Source organism: Dipodomys spectabilis, unplaced genomic scaffold (genome assembly GCF_019054845.1).
Source record: "Dipodomys spectabilis isolate Male_0828 unplaced genomic scaffold, ASM1905484v1 ptg000043l, whole genome shotgun sequence".
In the NCBI taxonomy this organism is placed as follows: domain Eukaryota; kingdom Metazoa; phylum Chordata; class Mammalia; order Rodentia; family Heteromyidae; genus Dipodomys; species Dipodomys spectabilis.
Genome location: NW_024870720.1, coordinates 6,172,849 through 6,194,904, shown reverse-complemented (window position 1 = coordinate 6,194,904; position 22,056 = coordinate 6,172,849). Strand labels below are relative to the sequence as shown.

Genomic DNA, 22,056 nt, shown 5'->3' with positions numbered 1-22,056 from the left:
AGGAAGAAAGCTCAGCAAGAGGAGGCGGGATCCGGGCGTGGTGGGCGTGGCGCAGGGGCGGGGCCACGGCCGACTCAGTGTGGCAGAAGCAGTCAGGAGAGAAGCGGGAGCGACCGGAAGGCGGAGCCAGGACGAGGTGGGCGGGGGCACAGGGGCGTGACCATTAGGCGGAATTCGGGGCTTGGCGGGGAGGGGCGTGGCCTAGCCGGGGTGGGTGGGGCTGGGGCGGGCCCTCCGCGGGGCGGGATTCGTCCTGCGCTCGGCGCTGGGACACTCGGTCCTCCCGCCGGCTGCAGAGCCGCACGGTCCGCCCGAGCCCGGGACGCAGCGCCCCGCGGAGGAGGGCGCCGGGACGCGACGATGGCTCCGCGGGGACTCCCGGGGTCCGCGGTCCTCGCCGCTGCCGTCTTCGTGGGAGACGCCTTGAGTTCGCCGCTGGTGGCCCCGGGTGAGTGCCAGAGCCGGGCAGGGGAAGTGCGGGGTTGGGAGGGTGGGCGACCCCGCGTGCGGCCCGGGGCACAGCTGCGGGATCCCGGCGCCGCACAGCTGGCCGTCCCGGGGTGGCCCGGGCGGGGTGCGGCGCATTCCCGCCGGCCGGGCTCCCGCCCTCCCTCCCCCGGCCTCTCGGAGGACTGTCACCGCGGCCGCGAGCGGTTCCGGGGTCCGGAGCCCGGCCTGCTGCCGCCCTCCTCGGGGGGCCCCTTGTGTCTTTCAAATATCTTTAAATCTGCAGCGGTTTGCACGACTTTCCCACGTTCTGGTCATTGTGTGGGTGCATGGGTTCGGATTCCTCATGCCTTTCCTGGACCCTGGGTAACTGAGGCTCGGAAGCGGAGGAGGCTCAGTTGTAAACTTACCGCTCCTCCTTCTGGCATCGCAACAGGAACTTTCTGCGATCAGGCCGGGCCGGCACCGGCGGAGACCCCTGTGCGCCCGAGGATCCAACGACGGGCTGACGTTCTCAACGGAGGTCTAACTTTGGCGGAATCCCGGTGTCGCACACTTGTTTTTCTATCGACACACACCGGGGATTTCTTACCATCATCTCCCCCCCTTAATTACCATCGCACAGCCGTAGTTTGAAAAAAAGAGAAGACTCAAACCTCCGTAGCCATTTGGGGTTACCACAGGCTGAGTCTGACGTCAGCAAGCTCTTCCAAGTTTGCCTTTGGGGGTGGCTCTTTTTCAGGTCTAAATAATAAGCATCTGGAAACCTTCCCACAATGACTATCTCCTCCGTAAAAGTACATACACCGTCTTCTCCCCGGAGACATTGCCCCACACTTTGTGCATTTAAACTGATTGATCAAGTGGCTTTCACTTTTCCAACAGAACCCAGAGCAGTTTGGGAAAGGAACGAGATGGAGATGCATCTCCTGAGTCTTTATTAACAGATCTGTATTTCCTTCAGCCATCTCCCCCGGGGGAAGTGGTAGCTGGTGACTTGTTTTATTGGATGGGAAATTTTGGTGTTCATCTTGTGTTTCGTTGCTGGGACATACAGGTACCTAATGAGGTTCAGATCAGATTTGTGGTTGTACAGAATTTAGCCAGGCTGAGTTGTTCCAGAATTTGGAAAAATAGTTTAACCTAGGAGTAAAATTGTTAAGAATGCAGCATATGATGCATGTAATCATTCATCAGCTGGAGAAACTCATCCATGGAATTGGTTTGCATTTTGATGCCTCTCTGAGCAACATCCAGACCTCAGGACAGCTGTGTGACTCTAATTGTGAAGTAACCTCTTCCAGGAGAGTTAATGCTTTAGAAGAATGAGGAAAAGGGCAGGTTGTAGAGTATGAGTTTATCTTTGAGTTTTGAGGCCTTACTCAAAAGATCTCCTGAGTAGCCATCATCGAATCTGCTTAGAATTAAAGATGGGGGGGGGGTCCGGTTGTAAGGCCTGAACTCTGGGCCTGGGTGCTGTCCCTCAGCTCTTCAGCTCAAGGTTAGCACTCTACCACATGAGCCACAGTGCCACTTCTGGCTTTTTTTGTTTATGTGGTGCTGAGGAATCGAACCCAGGGCCTCATGCATGCAAGGCAAGCGCTCTACCACTGAGCCACCTTCCCAGCCCCTAGAATTAAAGATGGGAAATTGGAAGAGATGAGAAGTCATATGGAGAGCCTGCTGCAGTCATCTCTGGCTTCTGGTTGACTACATGTATTTCTAAACTTTTTCTCTGTGACTCTGTAAAGTATTTTATTTTCCACTGGAGCAACTGGAGCCCAACTTTATATAAGTATTTTATCAGTCAGCATTAAATCAGAGATGGATCACTAGAAGTAGTATGAGTGTGTGTGTGTGTGTGTGTGTGTGCGTGTGTGCGTGTGTGCGCGTGCGCGCCTTTGTATGTATCTTTAATACACAGTAAACACATAATACATAATACAACCTGCTTTGAGCCTGCAGTTCGTTCTCTTTCTGCTGTACTCTGCTGTTTTCTAGAGAAAATAGAATATGTTGGCCTAACAGTCTCACTGAGATTTTAAAATTAAGATACAAAAAAATTGTAAACATGTGTATCAGAAATTGTGAAGAGGAGGGAAAAAAAAGAAAAGACAGCTTCACAGTGGGTAGCTGTAGTTAGTATCTACTATTTCCTGCTTTTAAGAGTCTCCTGAAACTTCTGTCTCTTTGTAGCAGCATTGGAAACTAGACACCGCAAGTACCAGAAGGGATGATTTTCCACTTCTTGGCTTATGTATGTCTTTATGTTCTCTTGTTACTCGATTCTGGGCCTATTAGTGTTTCTGTTCTTCTACTAGACAGTAGATCTAGCCTTGAGGAAGGAGTGGGTGGGAAAGGTCCTGGGTTCTATGGGCTTCTGTCCAGCCTCCTGACTACTCATTTAGATACTAAATATAAGTTTTTTTTTTTTTTTTTTTTTTTTATTAAACTCTGAGTTTCTTTTTGCAAGCAGCCCAGGTAGCAGCCCAGGTAGCTGCATCTAGTGGATATTGCATGCAATGTTTTCAAAACAAAAAATTGTCAGAGCTTAGGATTCCATGATCAAATTTAATTTAAAAGGATGGTGAAAAATTTGAGAAGTGTCTGCCATGTCTTCCCTCTCCTTGCAATTCTGATCTTCTCTATTCACCACACAGAAAAAGATAAGACAGGAATTAAGAAAACTATTTGGGAGTTTGAAAAGTTGGATTTGAATGAGAGAGAACCCAGTTCAGGTGATCAATGATCACTGTCATTTTTTTTTTTTTTTTTGAGATAAGGTTTTGCTTTGTAGCTAATGGTGGCCTGCAACTCATGATCTATTTGCTTTAGCTTCCTCCCATAGTAGACTTTACAGATTTGTAAAACCATAGCTACACCCAGCTTCCTTGTTACTTTTTAATGAATTGTCTCTGATGTTGAGGTCTGCTTACATATTGGGACAATTAATGATATATTACATATTGGGACAATTAATGATATATAGTAATTAATTTGATACGGCTTATAGAGACTAACATTAGAAATCTGAGTGAATTGGTACCTTGTAGACACTATTCTCCTTGAAATAATTCAGTGTTTGTTATTACTTGTGTGTGATAGGCATTGGTGTAAGTACTTAGATCATTTGATTCTTGAACATCCTGTAAGTTATATAATTTTATTTCTATGTTTATGGGTGAAGAAATTGAGTCTCTGAGAAAGTTGAAAGTTACTCTAATGTAAGCTGGGTTTTGACATAGATTTAGATCTGTTCAATTCTGAAGCCTACTTTTATGATTACTGAATGCTTTTGTTTTTCTAAGTAAGAAAATTCTTGTTATCCTGAGATATTTATAAAGAATCATCAAGGGGCTGGGAAGGTGGCTCAGTGGTAGAGTGCTTGCCTTGCATGCATGAGGCCCTGGGCTCGATTCCTCAGCACCACATAAGCAAAAAGAAAAAAGCCGGAAGTGATGTTGTGGCTCAAGTGGTAGAGCGCCTAGCCTTGAGCTGAAGAGCTGAGGGACAGCACCCAGACCCAGAGTTCAGGCCCCACTACCGGACCCCCCCCCCCCCAAAAAAAAAAAAAAAAAAAAGAATCACCAAGTAATAGCATCCCTTGAGTCAGAGCCTGGGCTTGAGTCATAAGCCAAAGAGAGTCCCAACCACTTATAGTTGGTTGGGTCTGGTGAGCCATCAAAATATCTGCCTGCATTTCCTTACCTGTGACATGGGCAGTGTGCCAACTGGTATTGCTATCTGCTAGGGAGGATATTGCTGAAGAGTCTTGGCAAATGGCAAGGTGGCATGACTTTTACCCTTTGCAACTTTTTTTAAAAAAATGAACCATGCCTCCATACCTCCAGCCCTTCATTTTGCTGGTTGTTTTGGAGATTGAGTCCAGGGAACTCGATGCTTGGGCCAGCCTTGAATCACGACCCTATACAGACCTCAGTCTCCTGAGTAGGATTATATGTGCCTCTTTAAAAAAAAAAATTGTATTCCTTCCACTAAATGTCCTAGAGGCTTGATTTATATTATTATGTCAATTAAAGTTCATAATAAGTGTAGGTACATAGACTATATGGTTTTCATTCTGGAGTTGTTGATGCTTTGCAGTGACTTAGGGTAAGTTGCTTAAAAGCCCAGGATGACCCCTGAGAGCTTACTGCTCCTGTCTAGGAGTTTAGTGGAGAACCCTCCTTCCTAGTCTCTCAGCTAAAATGAAGCACAGTAGGTACTTGTGGATAATCTCTCCAAATATTTAGAGTTTGTGTGGAAAGGGGGAAAGGATCACACCGCCACTGTTCGCATATTATGTTTGTCTTTTACTCTTGAAGCCATTGATGCCTCCCTGTAGATCTTATTCACTTTTTTATGTTCTCTTATTTTTCCTGAAAAACATTTAATAATTAGTTAGACAATAATTGGTACCTTGATTATTTTTGATTTTGTTTTAAAATATATGTCTTTCATCTTTTCCAGAGAATTCCCCTAGTACAAAATGCTCTGAAAACTGATATTTTTATAGTTTTTTTTTTAATGGTGTTTGGGGTTTGAACTCAGAGCCTGGATATTGTTGCTGAGCTATTTTGCTCAAGGCTAATGCTCTACCACTTGAGCCATAGCTCTGCTTATGGCTTTTGTTTTGGTGGTTAATTGGAGATCAGAGTCTCACAGACTTGCCTGTCTGGTCTGGCTTTGAACCATGATCCTCAGATCTCAGCTTCTTGAGTAGCTAGGATTATAGTCATGAGCGTCAGCTTCGTAGGCTTTTGGTTGCGCTGTGGGTAGTAAACCTCACTGGAAGCAAGGGGAAATTCATGGTATATGCTTCTGTCACTTAGATTGACTCTTCCTGGGAGTTGCTATGGTGATAATCACAAGTTTCTGTGTGTGAAGAGGTTTCTGAGTGTGACAATGTGTGTTCAATGTACTTCTTGTTACCTTTCTAGAGTCACAAAGCCTGAATTTCAAAACACAGCTTCCTTAATTTATCAGCTCCCATCTGTTGGGATCCAAATGCAGATATCCAAATATCCTATGGAGAAACAGCAAAAACGTCATAGAAATTTAAGAGCTAGCACAAAAATCCAGTGAAGGATTTTGTTAAATAGCAAATTTCCCTCTGAAGAGAATAACTTCTCAAATGTGTGGCACCAAAGGGCAGAGCAGGGCTTTGTTTATTCTGGTGGCTTCATGGATGTGTGCCCACTGTAATGGGACCTCGAAGGTAGATGGACAGGTTGAGCTGAAGGTCTCTGCTTTCCTCTTTCAGGTATTGACACAGTTTTCTTTGTAAAAGAAAGAAATTAAATCCATCAAGGGACTTTTGGGAGTTGGGATGGGTAGAGGGTGATGGCTAACTCAGGCAACCTGAGTTCTTGTGACCAAGAACTTCCTTTTGCCAAACTGGTTTTCTGGTCTGTGTCCCAGAGTCCCACAGAGGGACAGTGCTACAGCCTGGGCCTGTCCTGTTGGCTGTTCCAGCTGCCAGCGCTCTCCACTCCTTCCTTCATTTCTTATTTGCATACTCCTTTGTATAACTACATCCCAGCTTCTAAGAAGTGTGCTATTGTACAGAGAAACAATTTGAATCCCTTTTAAGCCTGTATTTGGAGAATATTTGGATAATCTATATCATGAGGTTATACATGAGGGCTTGGCACAATAGTCCACAGGAAGTGCTAAAAACATTATTTGTCTTTAACCTAACACAGCTAAAGGATGACACACGTTTTATGTATGTAAGTATGCATGCATGTATGTGTGTATATTTATTTATTTATTAAGCTGGTTTTGGTGCTTGAATTCAGGCCTGGTCATGGTCCCTGATCTTTTATGCTCAAGGCTAACACTCTACCACAGCTGTATTTCTTGCCTTTTGGTGGTTAATTGGAGATAAGAGTGTCAAGGGCTTTCTTGTCCTGGCTGGCTTCTAACTGTGATCCTCAGAGTTAGCCTTCAAAGTATGATTACAAGCAGGAGCCCCTGGTGTCTGGCTTTTTATTTATTTTTATCATTAAGTAGTTGTACAGTGGGGTTTCAATTGAGCATACCAGTTTAATGCATCTTGATCAATGTCACCTTTCCATATTCTCCCCCATCTGTCCCAATCCCACCAATTCCTCCAAGTGATACAACATTCTTAATCACTCCAGAATTGTACTTTTTTTCTTTTTTCTTTTTGGTCGGTTGTGGGGCTTGAACTCTGGGCTTGGGCACTGTCCCTCAGCTCTTCAGCTCAAGGTGAGCACTCTACTGCTTGAGCCACAGCGCCACTTCCGGTTTTTGAGTGGTTTATTGGAGATAAGAGTCTCACGGACTTTCCTTGCCCAGGCTGGCTTTAAACCGAGATCCTCAGATCTCAGCCTCCTCAGTAGCTAGGATTACAGGCGTGAGCCACCGGCCCGGCTTTACTTTTTTTCTTATTGTCTGCCATTCCCAGGCATCCCCAATGACTTGGTAACGTGTGTGTCTTGTTCACTGTTGGAGACTCAAGACCCAAAATAGATATTTAGAACTGTGAAGGAAGGAAGAAAGCCAGAGCTAGTTTCCAGAGTTGTAACTCTTGGCTTCAGGTTTTTTTCTTTATACCTTTCTAAAATTCATGTTGGCACAATTAGCTCAGTCTTAGCAGGAAGTCTTCCGCCTCTTCCCCAGGCTTGGTGAAATGCTGGGTTGCCTGTGTCTGTTTGCCTCTCTGGACCAAGTGCCCCAGAGGTGGAAATACCTGGTCATCTAAGAGAGAGAGAATGGTAACTAGTAGCAACCATGTTCATTGCAAAAGTTTTCTAAACCCAAATCTATTCAGTGTTCTTTTCAAAGACAAATTGAGTTGTGTTCTAGAGCCAGTGATTCAAGGGCATCTGAATTGTGTGCCATATTTCTAATTTCATAGTACTGTGTACCGTTCATGACCATTTGTTTACCCTGACTTCTGTTATAAGAAAGTACATGAGACTGGATAGTTTAAAAATTTTATAAAGAAAGCTGGGCACCATTGGCTCATGCCCATAATCCTAACTATTCAGGAGGCTGACATCTGAGGATCGCAGTTCAAAGCCACCCTGGGCAGAAAAGTTCACATGAGACTCCTATTTCCAATTAACTACTAGAAAACAAGGTGGCACTGTGGCTTAAAGTGGTGGAGCACTAGCCTTGATTGAAAGGGCTCAGGGACAGTGCCTATATCTTGAGTTCAAGCCCCATGACAGACCAAAAAAAAAAAATAGCTATTTTGCTCATGGTTTGGTGCTTATAAAGTTACTACTGTCGTTCTGAGAAATACCCTCATGACCTCATATAATCCTAATTAGCTTCCAAAGGCCCCACCTCCAGACATCATTAGCATATCAATTAGGGATTAACTTTCTAACTTTTGGTGGGGGACATAAACAGTAGGAACAGGATAACATTTATTTTTGTCATTGGGGAAAATATTAACAAACTGTCATGCTATAAACTGAGGATCAACTGATGTGAATGGAGTAGTCTGAATCTCTGCCTTTGGATGGAGCTCACAGCGACCTAATAGGCAAATCATTATTAGCACCCTGAGGTATATTAAGGACAAGGAAAGCCTGGCATGTGGCCAGAGTACCAGTGCTGAGCTGGGAGTGGGCCATGGGTGGAGAAATGGGGCTCTAGTACAGGTTGGGCAAGTTTGGAGGAAATGAGGTTTTAAAGTGACACCTGTTAAACTGTGGGCATTAGCTAGGCCAGTGGACCACTAGTGGTCACCCAGGAGAGGAGTTGTTGTGAGTTAGATATGGTTTGAATGTGTCCCCCAAGGGTTCAGGTTGAAATTTACTCCCCATTGTAAGACATGTTCATATGGTATTTAGAAGTAATCTTTCAGTAGATAAACTCATTAAGACTGGAGCCCTCATGGCTGAATGGAAAAGAGGAAGACACCGGAGATCTTGTACACCTATACCCACATACACTAGCTTGTGTGCCCTCCTACCCCTTGCCCTGTGATGCCCTGCGCTCAGTGCTTGGGACTCTGTCTGCCGGAAGGCAATCACCATATGAACTGTTCACTCAGCCTGGCACCAATGTGGCTCAAGTGATAGAGCATTAGCCTTGAGCAAAAGAAGTTAAGGGACAGCACTCAGGCCCAGAGTTCAAGTCTCAGGATCAGCAAAAGAAAAGTCACCCACTCTGTGTGATGGTACCTTATTGGCAACATAGTAAACCAAGTTGCAGCAGTGGTTTGCCAACTGGGAAGGGAGAAGTTGCTTCTCTCTCTCATTTCCTAGTGATGTTGGCTGAGTGCTACATAACAGCGGAAGAGTGGAGAGAGAAAATATAGAACAAGTGTGGTGGGCTGTGTCCCTTTTCAAATGGAACTCCTGTGCTACCTGTGAGGAAATATTATTAAGGAAAGATTTCGAGTACCAGGAGTATGAATTAGGAAAAGACCAGGAAGACAAAAAAACCCACAGGCCAACATGTTTATTGAACTCAAACTGAGAAGGGCAACCAAATCTTCAGCCTGGCTGGAGAAGAAATGGTGCAATTCCCTTACAAATAAGTTCTCTTTTTACTAGGCAGAGAGACCAAGAAAGAGGGAGGAGGGGGAAGGAGAGAGAGAGAGAGAGAGAGAGAGAGAGAGTAAAGTCAGGCAGGGCAGGTCGAGGGTAGTTTGTCAGGGGAGGAAGGATGGGAACAGGAAGGGGCTCTTTGTGCAAAGATGGAATCTTGTCTTGAGTTACAGGAAAGCTTTTTCTTTTAAAAAAAAATTTATTTTTAAAAAATTTGATAGCCTCTGTTTTTAGCAGACATGTTAACAAACACTATGGCCCTGGATTCCCAGGATATCTCATTTACAGCTGTTGGATATGTTTGGGGAGGGGAAAGAGGAGAGGAGTTGATTCAGACAGTTCTGCCACAAGGACAGTTCTAAGATCTGGCCATCAGGGTGAGTGTTGAAGTCCTTTTTTCCATCACTACCCATATCCTGCTGACATCCTTCAAGCTGACATCAGGGCACCATTTCTTCTTTTCTACTCGTCTGGACTGCAGCCTTGCCTTCTGTGTAGGGACAGGGAGGGCAGAAGTGCTCCTTGCTTCTCCTTCATGTTATCTGGCCCTCAGGTTTATGGCTCAGTTGTGTATGTTGTGTTTGTATTTGTTGAACCAACAAGACATGAGATATAATCATGCTGATTGATTGCTTGATCAGATTTAATTCTTGCAATCATGAGGAAGCCGGCTTCCCACAAGGAACTAGTAAGATGAAGGAAGGAAGGCTTGTTGTGTGGGCCACACAGGAGGGAAAGCTGGAGCTTCCTATCAAAGCTCTGTGCCCGCTGTGGTATGCTATGCTATGCCTCCTGGCACTGGTAGAGGAAAGTTGTGGTTCATTTGGTTTCCTTTTTCATTGTAGTTCCATCCACTTAAAGAGAAAACCAAGGCATCTTATGCCTGGAACACAGATTTGTGTTTTTTAGTATAAAACAAATGATTATTCAAGAAATTCCTAGAAATTATCCACTTGCCTTTTGAGTAAATATTGGAAGGGAATGATTTAATTTACATGTGGTTAGATTTTTGAAAACAAATTTTTCTTTTTTGAGACAGGATTTCACTATGTAGCTCTGGCTAGCCTTAAATTCTAGATCTTCCTGCCAACCCATGCTTAGTGTTTAGAGATTACAGGCATGTCCACCATGCTTGGTTATAAATGATTTTTTAATAAAATTTTGACATGGCAGTCCTATAAAGGCAGTATCTTTAATTAATTCCAGAAAAGACACGGATTAGACAGCTTTGTCATCATTGCAGCTTGAACCAGCCAGCTACGTTTATCTGAGAGGTTGAAGCTTTATAAAGAGCCTGTATATAACATATCACGTGACAGGTAGGATTTAAAAACAAGAATTCCTTGCAATACTGTTAACATGCAAGTCTCTTCTCCCACGCATGCACACTGACATTGTGGTTTTCTGGGATTCCTCTACCGGGAAGAGATTTGAAGAATTCACTAAGGGGTGGAAGTTTGAAGACCTCACTGGGCTTTCTGTCTCACAGTGTAACAGGGGAACATTAGTTTTCCCAGGGCTGTCACAGTTTTCATAGCAGTCATCACCAACACAATCCTGTGAATTATCCACAGTGTAAAAAATAGTAGCTGGAATTTTCTGGCACTGGCGAGATAGCAGGAGGCTAATGGCAGGTATTCCTTGGTTTTCCTATGTGCATTTGTGCTATATGAGTGTGTATGGTCAGAGTGCTCTCCCTGCATCCTCAGTTCCTGCCACTGACTCCTCAGTTCCACCCTTCTCCTCTGTGTTAAGAGAAGAAACAGAAAGAAAAGAACCACCAGGAGAAAAGCTGGGGCCTTGGGCAGGGCCTGAAGCTAGATATCAGTGCCAAGAAGCTGGATTCTGAGGTGGGGAATTTCACATGTGCATTCTCACAAGTCAGTGAGTTTTAGTGCTCTTTAGGGGGATGGGGTGGGGAACTTGTATATATTCCTTAACACACAATATGAATTTTAATTTAAAAATGAGATTTTTTCCTTACTTGAGTACTGTTGAGTGTTGTGTAAGCATGTTGGATGAGCAAATAACTTGGTGTCCTGGACAGGCTTGTTGGGAGCAGACAGCTAAGCTATGGACACAGGAGAATAAGTTTGATACACCCGATTTTTTAATCACTGATCCCAAGGATGGAGAGTAAATAAGAGCCCAAAGCTTGGCATTTACGGGATCCTTTTATTTGTTTAAGTTTTAAATTGTTATTATAAAGGTGGTGTACAGAGGAGTTACAGTTACCTAAATGAGGTAGATTACTTTGGACAATGTCACCCTAAGTGACCCTTCAGTGAGGAGTGTAGGGGACAGAATGATTGCATGAACGCACGTGGAAGGGAGGATCAGGAAAGTCAGACTGGGTAATGGCAGAGGTTCTTCTACAAATGTTACTTGAGAGGAAGTTCTGTGGGGGAGACTGAGGCTAGGGTTTTGGAGGGTAGGGAGTAGGGTGGTTGGGGGTCATGCTGAGGAGTACAGGAAAAGGGAACTGGAGCACTGTCTCAGGCATTTTCCTGTGTTGGAAAGATACAAGCACTGAGCTGTCCTAGACTTGAAATTGCCGCTAGGCCTCATACTGTCTGCAAGGCGTTTGAGCTGCTGTGTCCTTGTAGGGAGGAGGGTGCAAATAATACATGTTTTGTTCTTTATATCTCAGAGTTGTGAGGATCAAAGGAATAATATAGTCCTTGTAAGACAAAGTGGAATGGGTTTTATGCAATACATATGATAAATAGATAGAAACACTTTCAGTTTAAGGGAATGCTAATCCTGAAGTAAATGCAGTATATCTTAGAGATGTGGGAAAGCCAAGAAATGTTCATGCATGGTGAAGATAGATCAGCATGTATTTGTCTTCAGTTACAGTCAGCCCTTGGAAATGACACAAATGAGTGGGGCTACTGAATTCTTACCTACTAAAACATTAATTTTTACAGGACTATTGAACATCTTCATCTTTTAACCCAGCCATTGGTCAATGCTACATTGTTTTGTTCTTCATCCAAGTCTGGAGAGCTGTCAGTGTTGGGGCAAGGTCTTTAAATAAATATTTGAGATAAGCCTGGGAATAATTGATTTATGAATGCCTGTTTGGCTACGGGCTCCTTTACTTCCTGCAGATCTATTTCTCAATCTGTATCCTCTAATGTGATCTAACATTTGAAGAGAGGAAAAAAGATCCAGTGTGAAAGTAATGGGCTCCCTATGTGGGGCCTGCTTATTGTGGAGCAGGGGCCACACAGGTAGTAGAAGCCATATATCTTGGCTTCTAGAAAAGGGATAGGAATGGAAGAACACTTGAGGAGGGAAGGGAATTCTTCTGTTGGACTGTATGGTAGAACAGTTGAAATGTTTTACCCAGGCTGATTAGTGCTGTTCCTTGAAATTTTAGTGGCTTTGAGTCAGTGTGGTATAATAAAATGCATATGTACTTTGTCTCTGGCTCAGATTTCTGGCATGGGACTCCTAAAATGCTTGGAATTTATTAAGGGTTGGACTTAGCGTCTCTTTCCTTCGTGTAATGAGCTCCTTTGGACCATACTTGGGATTTTGATAGCGAGGTGACTCTTGGCGGAGCCTTCAAGAGCTTCAAGATGGAGCTGGTTGCTGGAGTCACCAACCTTGTGATTGGAAGGTTAGAGCTGAGGCCCTCCCCTGACCTTTAGGGTTCAATCCCCAATTATGTAACAGTCAGTCCTTCCCAGATAACAAAGTTCCCACAAAAGCCCTGACCAGGAAGCTAAGCTCTGTACTGTATCCTCTGCCCTTTGCCCTGTGTGTATATCTTTCATTTGTCTATCCTGAGCTGTATCCTTCATAACAAATCTGTAATAGTAAGTATAGTACTTTCCTCACATTTATGAGTCAGTCTAGTTAATTATCAAGACTGAGTGTGTGTGTGTAAAGGGGTGGAATTGAAGGAAACCCTCACATTTGAAGTCAGCTGAGCAGAAGTACAGTTAGCTTGGAGACCCTCATTTGAGGCTGAAGCTGGCATGTGAAGTAGGGACCCTTCCTTGAGACTGAGCCCTACACTTGCAAGGTAGTGTGAACCCCAGGTTCTTAGAATCAGAATTAAGTTGAATGGTAGGGTACCCACAGGGGCTGGAGGACAAGGTGTTGGAAAGATGAAACAATTGAAATCTTTATTTATTGGGAAGAACTGATTCATAGTATTAAAAAAAATCTCTTTGAAATTGCACTTGTTTTCTGTTTAGAGAAAAGGTTCAATGGCATGTAAAAAAAAGTTAATGGGAAAAGACAAAAAAATGAATGGGCTAGTGCTTAGTGTACGTGTTGTTTACACTGTGTTTTATAGTATAATAAAGTGGAAACATTGCCTAGGATGGTTTTCTTTGGTCCTTGTTTCCTGTGGTTGAGATCAAAGGTTTCACAGCATTGTCTGTGCCTTCAGCCCAGTAGAAATATAATCTGTGGGTATCCTAGGTTGTAGTTTTGGGCTGTCCCCTTACCAAGGAATTCAGAGTTCTGAACTGTAGCTACCTTTCTCATTTTAACATTGGTGTTTGGTGCACCATGCGAAATGGCCTCTATTCAACTTGTTTTGACAGATGGTGACTGGTTTAGTGTGGCTTTGTCTAATAGGAATGAAGGGTCCTCACTGACTTCATTATCTGTAGTTAAAAAAATACTCATCCATTCTGGCTATCACTAAGCTATGTTAGGAAATGCAAAAAAAAAAAAAAGTAGGAAAAACAAGTTCTACCAATGAAAGATAACTACTGACTATACTGGGAAGGTCCTTCCTTCCTTCCTTCCCTCCCTCCCTCTCTCTCTCCTTCCCTCCATCCCTCCTTCCCTCCTTCACCTTGTCCTTGGGCTTGAACTCAGGGCCTAGGCACTGCCCCTGAGCTTCCTGTGCTCAAGGCTAGAGAGCTACACTTGAACCACAGTGCCACTTCTGGATTTTTCTGTTTATGTGGTACTGAGGAATTGAACCCAGGGCTTCATGCATGCTAAATAAGCACTCTACCACTAAGCCATATTCCCAGTCCCAGGGAAGGTGTTTTCTGACAGGCTAGTTTTTTTCTATGCATTGTCTCTTGCTTTAAAAGAAAAATAAAAGAGAAAATATGGAAAATACCAAGATACAAAACACTAAACAGAACTGAAAATCCCTCCTCAGAGGTAACCAAATGTTGAGTGTTTGGCGTCTCTTTTTCCTTTCCTAATATAAACTGAAATTATAGTAGTGCTACCTACTCCATTACAGTTTAACCCTTTCATTAACAACTGAGGGGGCTGGGAAGGTGGCTCAGTGGTAGAGCACTTGCCTTGCATGCTCAAGGCCCTGGGTTCGATTCCTCAGCACCACATAAGCCAAAAGAAAAAAGCCGGAAGTGGCGCTGTGGCTCAAGTGGTAGAGCGCTAGCCTTGAGCTGAAGAGCTGAGGGACAGCGCCCAGGCCCAGAGTTCAGGCCCCACGACCGGACCCAAAAAAAAAAAAAAACAATTGAGATCATTTTGGACAAAGTGGGATAAGGCAAATCCAATCCCTTCTTAAAATTGTTTCTCTTATTTAAGAATCAGGGAGAAGTTTAGGATTTCTGAGAAGTAATTAACAATGTCAAGAATTATGTAGAGTGTTTAAATGTTGTTTCTTAAAATAACAATTTTTATTTTTTTTTCTTTTTTGAGATAAAGGCTCACCTGGCTACACTGTGGGCCTTGAACTCCTATATACTCCTACTTCTATCTCCTGAGGGCTGGAATTAGAGGTGTGTACCACCATTCCTGGCCTTATTTATTTTTATTAGCACTTGATATAAAAAATAGATGAATATGCTTGGAGAGACTCATGTAACATTTATATGTACTCTCTTTTCCAATAACTATATCACCAGGAAAAGCTATTATATCATTCTGGCTATATTACTGGATTTGATGAGTCATGATTTTCTATAGATTGTCAAGGCAAAACTTTTGCTCAAGTACTTGCATATCCGTTATCAAAAATGGAGAAGAGTTATGGATAATCCCATGCTATGGAATTTTACTGAATGTCAAAACTGTTTACTCTCATACTTCAGAGCCCCAGATGCCTTGATTGAAATCTTATCTTTGTTATTCCCTAGCTGTGTGGCTTGGTTTAAGTTACTTGGCTTCTTGGTTTTCACATGCAAAATGGAGTTAAAAGTAATCGCATGTACCTCACAGAGTTGAATGAATTAATACTTAGACATTGCTTGGAACGATAACTGTACAAATATGTACCAATATGTAATATTATTCGGTGGTATTTTTTTCTGGTTAGTACTGGGTTTCATACTAATGGCCTTCACATCTATTTCTCACCCTTAAAACAAAAATCAACTTTTGTGCTGGGGGGTTTTCTAGTTCTTTTGGTTTTCTCTTTCCTGTATTTGCCTTCCTGATAGGATCTGTATTTTTTTTCTTGGTCTTTCTTCTTTGTTTTTGTCCAGCAGTGGTGTCTTGAGGTTTCACATCAGGAAGCTCCCCCTTTCCCCTCCGGACAGAACTTGAATGCCCATACTCCGTGGCTCTGCCCGCAAGCGCCACGTTACCATCATTCACCTTCTCTCCCAGTTCCCAGAGTCTAAGAAGCTGGGTCACGTGCCTGCTTTGTGGGAACACCGCTGGCCTGGCGGAACCTGTGACTAATTGGAAATCCCTCTGTCTAGGACTTTTGTAGCTTTCTGTTGAATCATTACCTGTTTTCTGTTCCTGGAAGAGAAGGCTGGGCTGTGTGCGGGATGTGGGAACCTGCTTGTCTGTGCGGTGGCTGAGCAGTGCTGGTGTTCGTGCTGCAGTGCCCTTGCCCACTGCTTGTGCCCCATACCCAGCACTGTCTCCTCTAGTCTGGCTTCATCTTTTCCTATAGGCTTTTTTTTTTCTTGGTTGTTTGTGAGGCTTGAACTTAGGGCCTGGGTACTGTCCCTGAGCCTCTTTGTGCTCAAGGCAAGTGTTCTACCAACTTGCGCCACAGCACCACTTCTGGTTTCTGAGTGGCTAATTGGGTGTAAGAGCTCATGAGGACTTTACTGACTGATCTGGCTTTGAACTGCGACTCAGATCTCACCTTCCTGAGTGGCTAGGATTACAGGCGTGAGCCCGGCCTCTAGTACGGGCATTGTGAAGGTTGCTACACTGATTGTAGTGATCACTGTGATACTAATTAGTATCATAGCAGTGCCAGCTAACATCTGTGGAGCATTCCTGAAAACCTAAGTTAATCTCATTTCATACTGGACAACAATTCTGTTATTATCTGGACCCCATGATGAAGAAACTGAGTCAAAAGTTTCATGACCTGCCAGGGGATGTCACAGCTGCTTGGTCTATTGAACACGGAGTACTAGGAGAAAGCTGCCTTCTGCTTTGATTCCTTGAACTTTAGAAACAGCTTTGGTTCAGAGTCGTGTGGTTCAAGTCTTCTCATTTCTAAGATGGGTTTAATAATAATATCTATCTCAGAATTGTGGAAATGAAAAACTAAGTAATGCAAGCCAAAACACCAAGCACCTAAGTTCGAACCCAATAAAGTTTAGTTACTCTTTTTTTTTTTTTTTGCGGGGGGGGGTCTGGTTGTGGGGCCTGAACTCTTGGCCTGGGCGCTGTCCCTTAGCTCTTCAGCTCAAGGCTAGCACTCTACCACTTGAGCCACAGTGCCACTTCCGGTTTTTTTTTTTTTCTGCTTATGTGGTGCTGAGGAATCGAACCCAGGGCCTCATGCATGCAAGGCAAGCGCTCTACCACTGAGTCACCTTCCCAGCTCTTTAGTTACTCTTAACAGTTGATGATAGCATAGCCAAGCCTCTTGGAGGCTCAGAACATGGAAATCATAAACCTTAACACTCCCTGAGGACCAGAGACACCTCCCACCCTGGGCCACTCTGCTTTTTACCTTTCCTGAAGCTCGTGGTCCATGGAGCCCCAGGTTCTGCCCTGCTCCACTCCTTACTCCCCCCGCCCCGCCCCCTGTAGGTGGTTTCTATAGCTCTACTGTGTTTTGCACTGTGGGTGAAAATGCCTTGGCTGACTCCCTGACCCAGATAGGGCATCTTGTATCCAGAAACTGGGGATCCTGCTCTGTAAGAGTTGGTCCACTGCCTCAAACTCTCCCCTCCCCCCTCCTGTAAGCTCAGAGCAGTCACTAATTCCCTTGGGAACCTCCCTGGCACCATTTCTGAGGTTCCTGCCGGACACAGGCCATCCGCCCTGTCCTCTGCTTCCTATTTGATGGTTTTGTTCTGGCACTTGGCTGCTTACCCTTCCTTCCGCACTGGAAGTCATTTCTAAGCTAGTCCTTGCTTGGCCTCGAGCTAAGAATGTTACAGCCAATCAGTGAGGAATCGCAGCCCTCTGGAAAGTGGGCAGTGGCTTCTGGTGTGGTTACATCAGTTGGGATTTAGTGTTCCCACAGGGACCTGGCAGTTTCGAATGAGATGGAGTCCTGTGAAAATCAAGTGGAGAGCCAGTTCGCAAAGCTGGGGTTAGGAATATGCTGCTATTTGTAGCCGCCTTTTGCATCTGTGCAAACATTCTGTTGATTTAGCCGAGCACAGCATATGGCTACCCCCTGCATTTGCAGCAAGCGCTCTACCTCTTGATCGCGACTCCGGTCCTTTTGCTTTTTCAGATAGGGTCTCATGCTTTGCCTTGGCTGGCCTCAGACCGAGATTCTCTTCCTCTGCCTCTTGAGTAGCTAGGATTGCAGGTGTATGTATGCCACTTCATCTGGTGCTCATATACCTATTTTCTGAAAGGTGTCACCTGATGCTTTATAGTCACTCGTCTGGCATTTCCACAACATCTGTAAGGAAGCTTCTCTCCTCATCCCATTTGCTCACAAGAAAAATGAGGCATTACCCCAGGGTGCAGTAATCCCTCCCAGGCCGTGGGACCCTGGGAGCCCACACTCTTATTAGCAGTGTTTGTAAGAGCAGAGGGGGCCTTGGATTTTTATGGAGTGACACTCAGAAGATGGGTGGGTTCCTCCGGGTGTGGTGACATGCCACATGCTTTGGCAGCATGGCTGGTGGCTTCCTGGCCTGTATCCCACAACAAAAAAACCTGGTGAGCTGACCTTGTCCCAGTCTGGGTGAGACCTGGTCAGATGAGCAGCTGTCATCTCTTGATTGCAAGCTATTGTTGGAGGTAGGCTGCACGATTCCAGGAGAGTCTGGAAGTTGAGTTACTTGTCTTTTCAGACACTGGGATGCTGGGGTTAATCCTTTCTCAGGCAATGGTTTAGGGTGACAGGTTTTCTTTGGCGGTCAGTTACTAAGTTCTTTTTCCTTCCAGATCACCCTTGTTTCTTCTGTTACCAGCCCGCTTGGTGCTTCCATGAGAAGACTCCAGCCAAGCAGAGACCGTGCCCCAAATCTTCCATTTAGGCAGTTGGATTGGAAATTGGAGCAGTTTTCCATTTACAAAGATATTCACCATTCACAGACTTAGGTGCTGCCTTTTCCTGGTTCTAAATTCTGGTTTAAATCACTTCCTCTTCCCTACAGTCTTGGCTGGTCCATTCGTGTTTATTCAGCAAATTAATTGGGATAGATTGTAAATTGCATAGGTTTTGCTAACCCGTACAGTTGTCAGCTTTCATTTTGCTTTAAATGGAGTTATAAAGAATGATTTTCCAGCAGATTTTAGCTTTGACCTGTGGACATGGAGTGGGCTTGTGTTTTTCTCTCTAGTAGTGAATGTTGAGTAGAGCTGGAAAAGGCCAGGGAGTTGGGGGATTCTGAGGCCCTCGAAGGATGTGAGCTGCGAAAGCAGCTTCTCAGTCATGCTTGGTGTGGCATGTCTGCTTACCAGCTCAGCTAGGTCTCTTTTTCTTTGTCAACTCTGCTGGATCTTTGTTGGGAAATCCTAGCTTTTGAAAAATACCACCATTTCCTGATAAGAAGAGAAGAATTGTTGTCAGAGCTGTTGAAGGGATCTTGGCTTTCATGGGCATAAGGCTGCTTGAGAGTGGTTACCAGGGCCTCCTTATCTGGTGTCTTTGGTTACAGTGATCCTCTTCCCCTTACTTAGCAGCCCTCAAGCTCCACCCACTGGACTTGAAGAATCTATTTCTGGGCCATTCTGTCTGAGCTCCTCTGTTCATTGGGGTCAGTTGGAAATACAAATGGTTCTTAGAAACAAGTTAGGAATTGCTTTTGACTTTTTAGATGAACTTCCAGCCATTCCTCGTACCTCTTCTCCACCTCCCGGCTGTTATCAAGTCTTTTTTTTTTTTTTCCTTCCTGATTTTTATAATCTTCTCAGAAAGACCCATAAAGACATACATAGCCAACCCTCAGAATGCTGGAGATTACCAAAGCAAGCTAGACCAAGAAAAACCAAGGAATTTTGATAGGCCTTGGCCTTTGTGGGACATTATCTATTTGTAAAAGTAGCCGGGGTGGGTCTAAGTGTCCTGGCTATGTGCAGAAGTCTCCAGGTGAGGTGACAGGCTTGCTCTTGGAGTCATTTCCAAAACATCTTACTCATTACTATGCTATTTGGAACCCATTTTTTTGGGGGGGGGGAAGGAGCTTATGGAGCTTAAATTCAAAGCTTGGGCTCTATCCCTTAGCATTTTCACTTGAAACTGGGAAACTAACACTTGAGCCATAGCTCTACTTTTTTTTTTTTTTTTCCTGGTTAATTAAAGATAAGAGTCTCAGGGACTTTCCTGTTTGGGCTGGCTTCAAACTGCAGTCTTCAGATCTCAGCCTCCTGAGTAGCTAGGATTACAGGTGTGAGCCACCAGTAACTGGCTAGAACCATTTTTTTTTTTTTTTTTGAAATTGGGGAGTCTTTGAACCAAGCTGTGAAGTGTGGGAGAACAGGTTAGCATTAGCATTCTAACAGAAGTGACGAAATATTGCTGAAAGGAAAATAGTGAAGATCTACTTGAAGCAGGTGTTGGCCTTTGGAGGGGCCTCGACCCTGAGGGAGAGGGGAAGCCTGCCTAGGCAGCAGAGCCACTTCCTTACGAGTGATCTTGGGAACCTGATCTAACCTGTGCTTGTTTCCTGTGTATTCCCTGGTTTACTGTGACTACTCAGTTCCCAAGTTTAGTGTTGTAGTGCCCCCCACCCCCAATTGTGACAGGAATTATTGGCAGTCATAGAGTGGTGTCATAACTACTGTGAGTCAACCTTGGCAGCCTCTAGCACCATCTCGCCCTGAACAGTTCCCTTCTTGCTTTAGTTCTTCCTGCCTTCCCTTCTGACTTGGTTGTTTGTCCCTTGTCCTCTCTGGCTTTGCAGCCTGCATTGCACACCTTGAGTGGGCCCAGGACAGTTGGTGATTGCGGATCCACATCTTAGCTAGGTGCTGAGTACCAATTAGCAGGCTTTCGCTGGCCCCTCCCACCCCCTCAGTCTCTGCTGAGCCTGCTTTGTGGTCAACCTCCTCTTCTACGCTGGTCACCTCCGCATCTACCCATCTACCGATGTGGTTGCTTTGGATATAATAGAATCAAGGACATTAGCCACCTCTTCCCTCAGCTTCCTCTCATTGGGCTAATAAAAGATGCTTCAGGGGGAGGTAATTTCCTGTTTAAGTGTTTAATCTGTATCCTTCAAATGGGAGTTACCTCCTCAAGGTCATTGCTCCATAATCCTTCTCAGTCTTTTTTTTTTTTTTTTTTTCCTGTCTGTTGTGGGGCTTGAACTCTGGGCCTAGGCACTGACCCCGAGCTCTTCAGCTCAAGGCGAATGCTTGAGCCACAGTGCCACTTCTGGTTTTCTGATGGTTAATTGGAGATAAGAGTCTCTTGGACTTTGCTGCCTGGGCTGGCTTTGAACCACGATCTTCAGATCTCAGCCTCCTGAGTAGCTAGGATCCTTCTCAGTCTTTGTTTTGCTGCTTTTCTGTGTCACAGTGCTCAACACTCCTTTGAGTATGTCGTGCAACAGTTCATGTGTTGGGAGATGAGCCCTCCCCCTGTGTGGCAGTGTTGGGAGGTGAGGCCTAATGAGAAGCGAGGGATCATGGAGCAGAGCCCTCAAGAGTGGCTTAGAGCCTTGCTTGTGGAGTGAATTTGTGTCCTTGTGAATCTGGATTAGCCATGCCTAGCATGTAGGGTATTGATGATTGGTTATGGTTAGGAAATGTTATCCAGCGAGGCTATCCCAAATGTTTGTTCTGTTTGGCCTGTGTCCACTTGCCCTTGTCTACCATGAATCGAAGCATCAGAAGGCCCTGGTATTGTCAACCTCAAGGACCCTGATCCAAAATAAACTTCTTTCCACATAAATTACCTAGTCTCAGGTCTGCTATTAAAGTAAAGAAGACAGTGTAAGAGAAACATTGTAGTCCTGTCCTCTGGAAACAACAAACTCCATTAGAAATGTTTTTCCTTTACCCAGAGCATCAGCTGTTCTACCCTCTTTGCTGGCACACACAGCTGTGGAGGGAACCAGTTGTACGCAGCTCTCTGTTCCTCCTCTCAGGAAGTCTGCTTTCCATTTCACTGAAAAATTGTTGCACTGAAACCCATTAACCAGCACCTGTTTTTTTTTTCTTCTACTTTATTCTATTTTTGTCCTCAATTTTATTTTGTTTTATTTTTAAGATTTTGAAAGAATGTTAAAGCTGGGGGCCAGTGGCTCCCGCTTATAATCCTAGCTACTCAGGAGGCTGAGATCTGAGGATTTCAGTTAGAAGCCAGCCCAGGCAGAAAAGTCCCTGTGAGACTCTTATCTCCAGTTAACCACTCAAAAACTTTTGTGGCTCAAGAGCTAGAGCACTAGCCTTGAGCAAAAAGTGTCCAGGGACAGTGCTGAGTTCAAGCCCCATGACCAACAATAAACAAACAAAACAATTTTTATTTCCAGAAACTACAGAGAAATAGGGAATAAAATTCAACAAGGAAGAAGCTAAAATATATTCCAAGCTGCTTCCCATGTTTTTAAGGAAAGCCCCTGTGGCTTGATTTGTCCAAATTCATTTCAAGTCTCTAGACCTTTAAGGGGGTTTTGCTGCTTCCTCCTCCTCCTCCTCCTCCTCCTCCTCCTCCTCTTCTTCCTCCTCCTCCTCCTCCTCCTCCCCCCTCCTCCCCTCCCCCTCCCCCCTCCCCCTCCCTCCTCTTCTTCTTCTT

The 22,056-nt window shown here is 44.6% G+C and overlaps 1 protein-coding gene across 2 annotated transcripts in view; it reads left to right on the top strand.

The window, feature by feature from the left end:
* The first annotated feature begins 266 nt into the window (after nt 1-266).
* Rell1 (RELT like 1) overlaps nt 267-22,056 on the top strand; it is a 69,965-nt gene continuing 48,175 nt past the window's right edge. For both annotated transcript variants that reach the window (XR_006147234.1, XM_042678193.1), the window contains exon 1: nt 267-448. Coding sequence is in view for 1 of the 2 variants with exons in the window: in XM_042678193.1 (XP_042534127.1) it covers nt 361-448 (88 nt within the window). In the remaining variant the exon portion in view is untranslated. The remainder of the gene's footprint in view (nt 449-22,056) is intronic.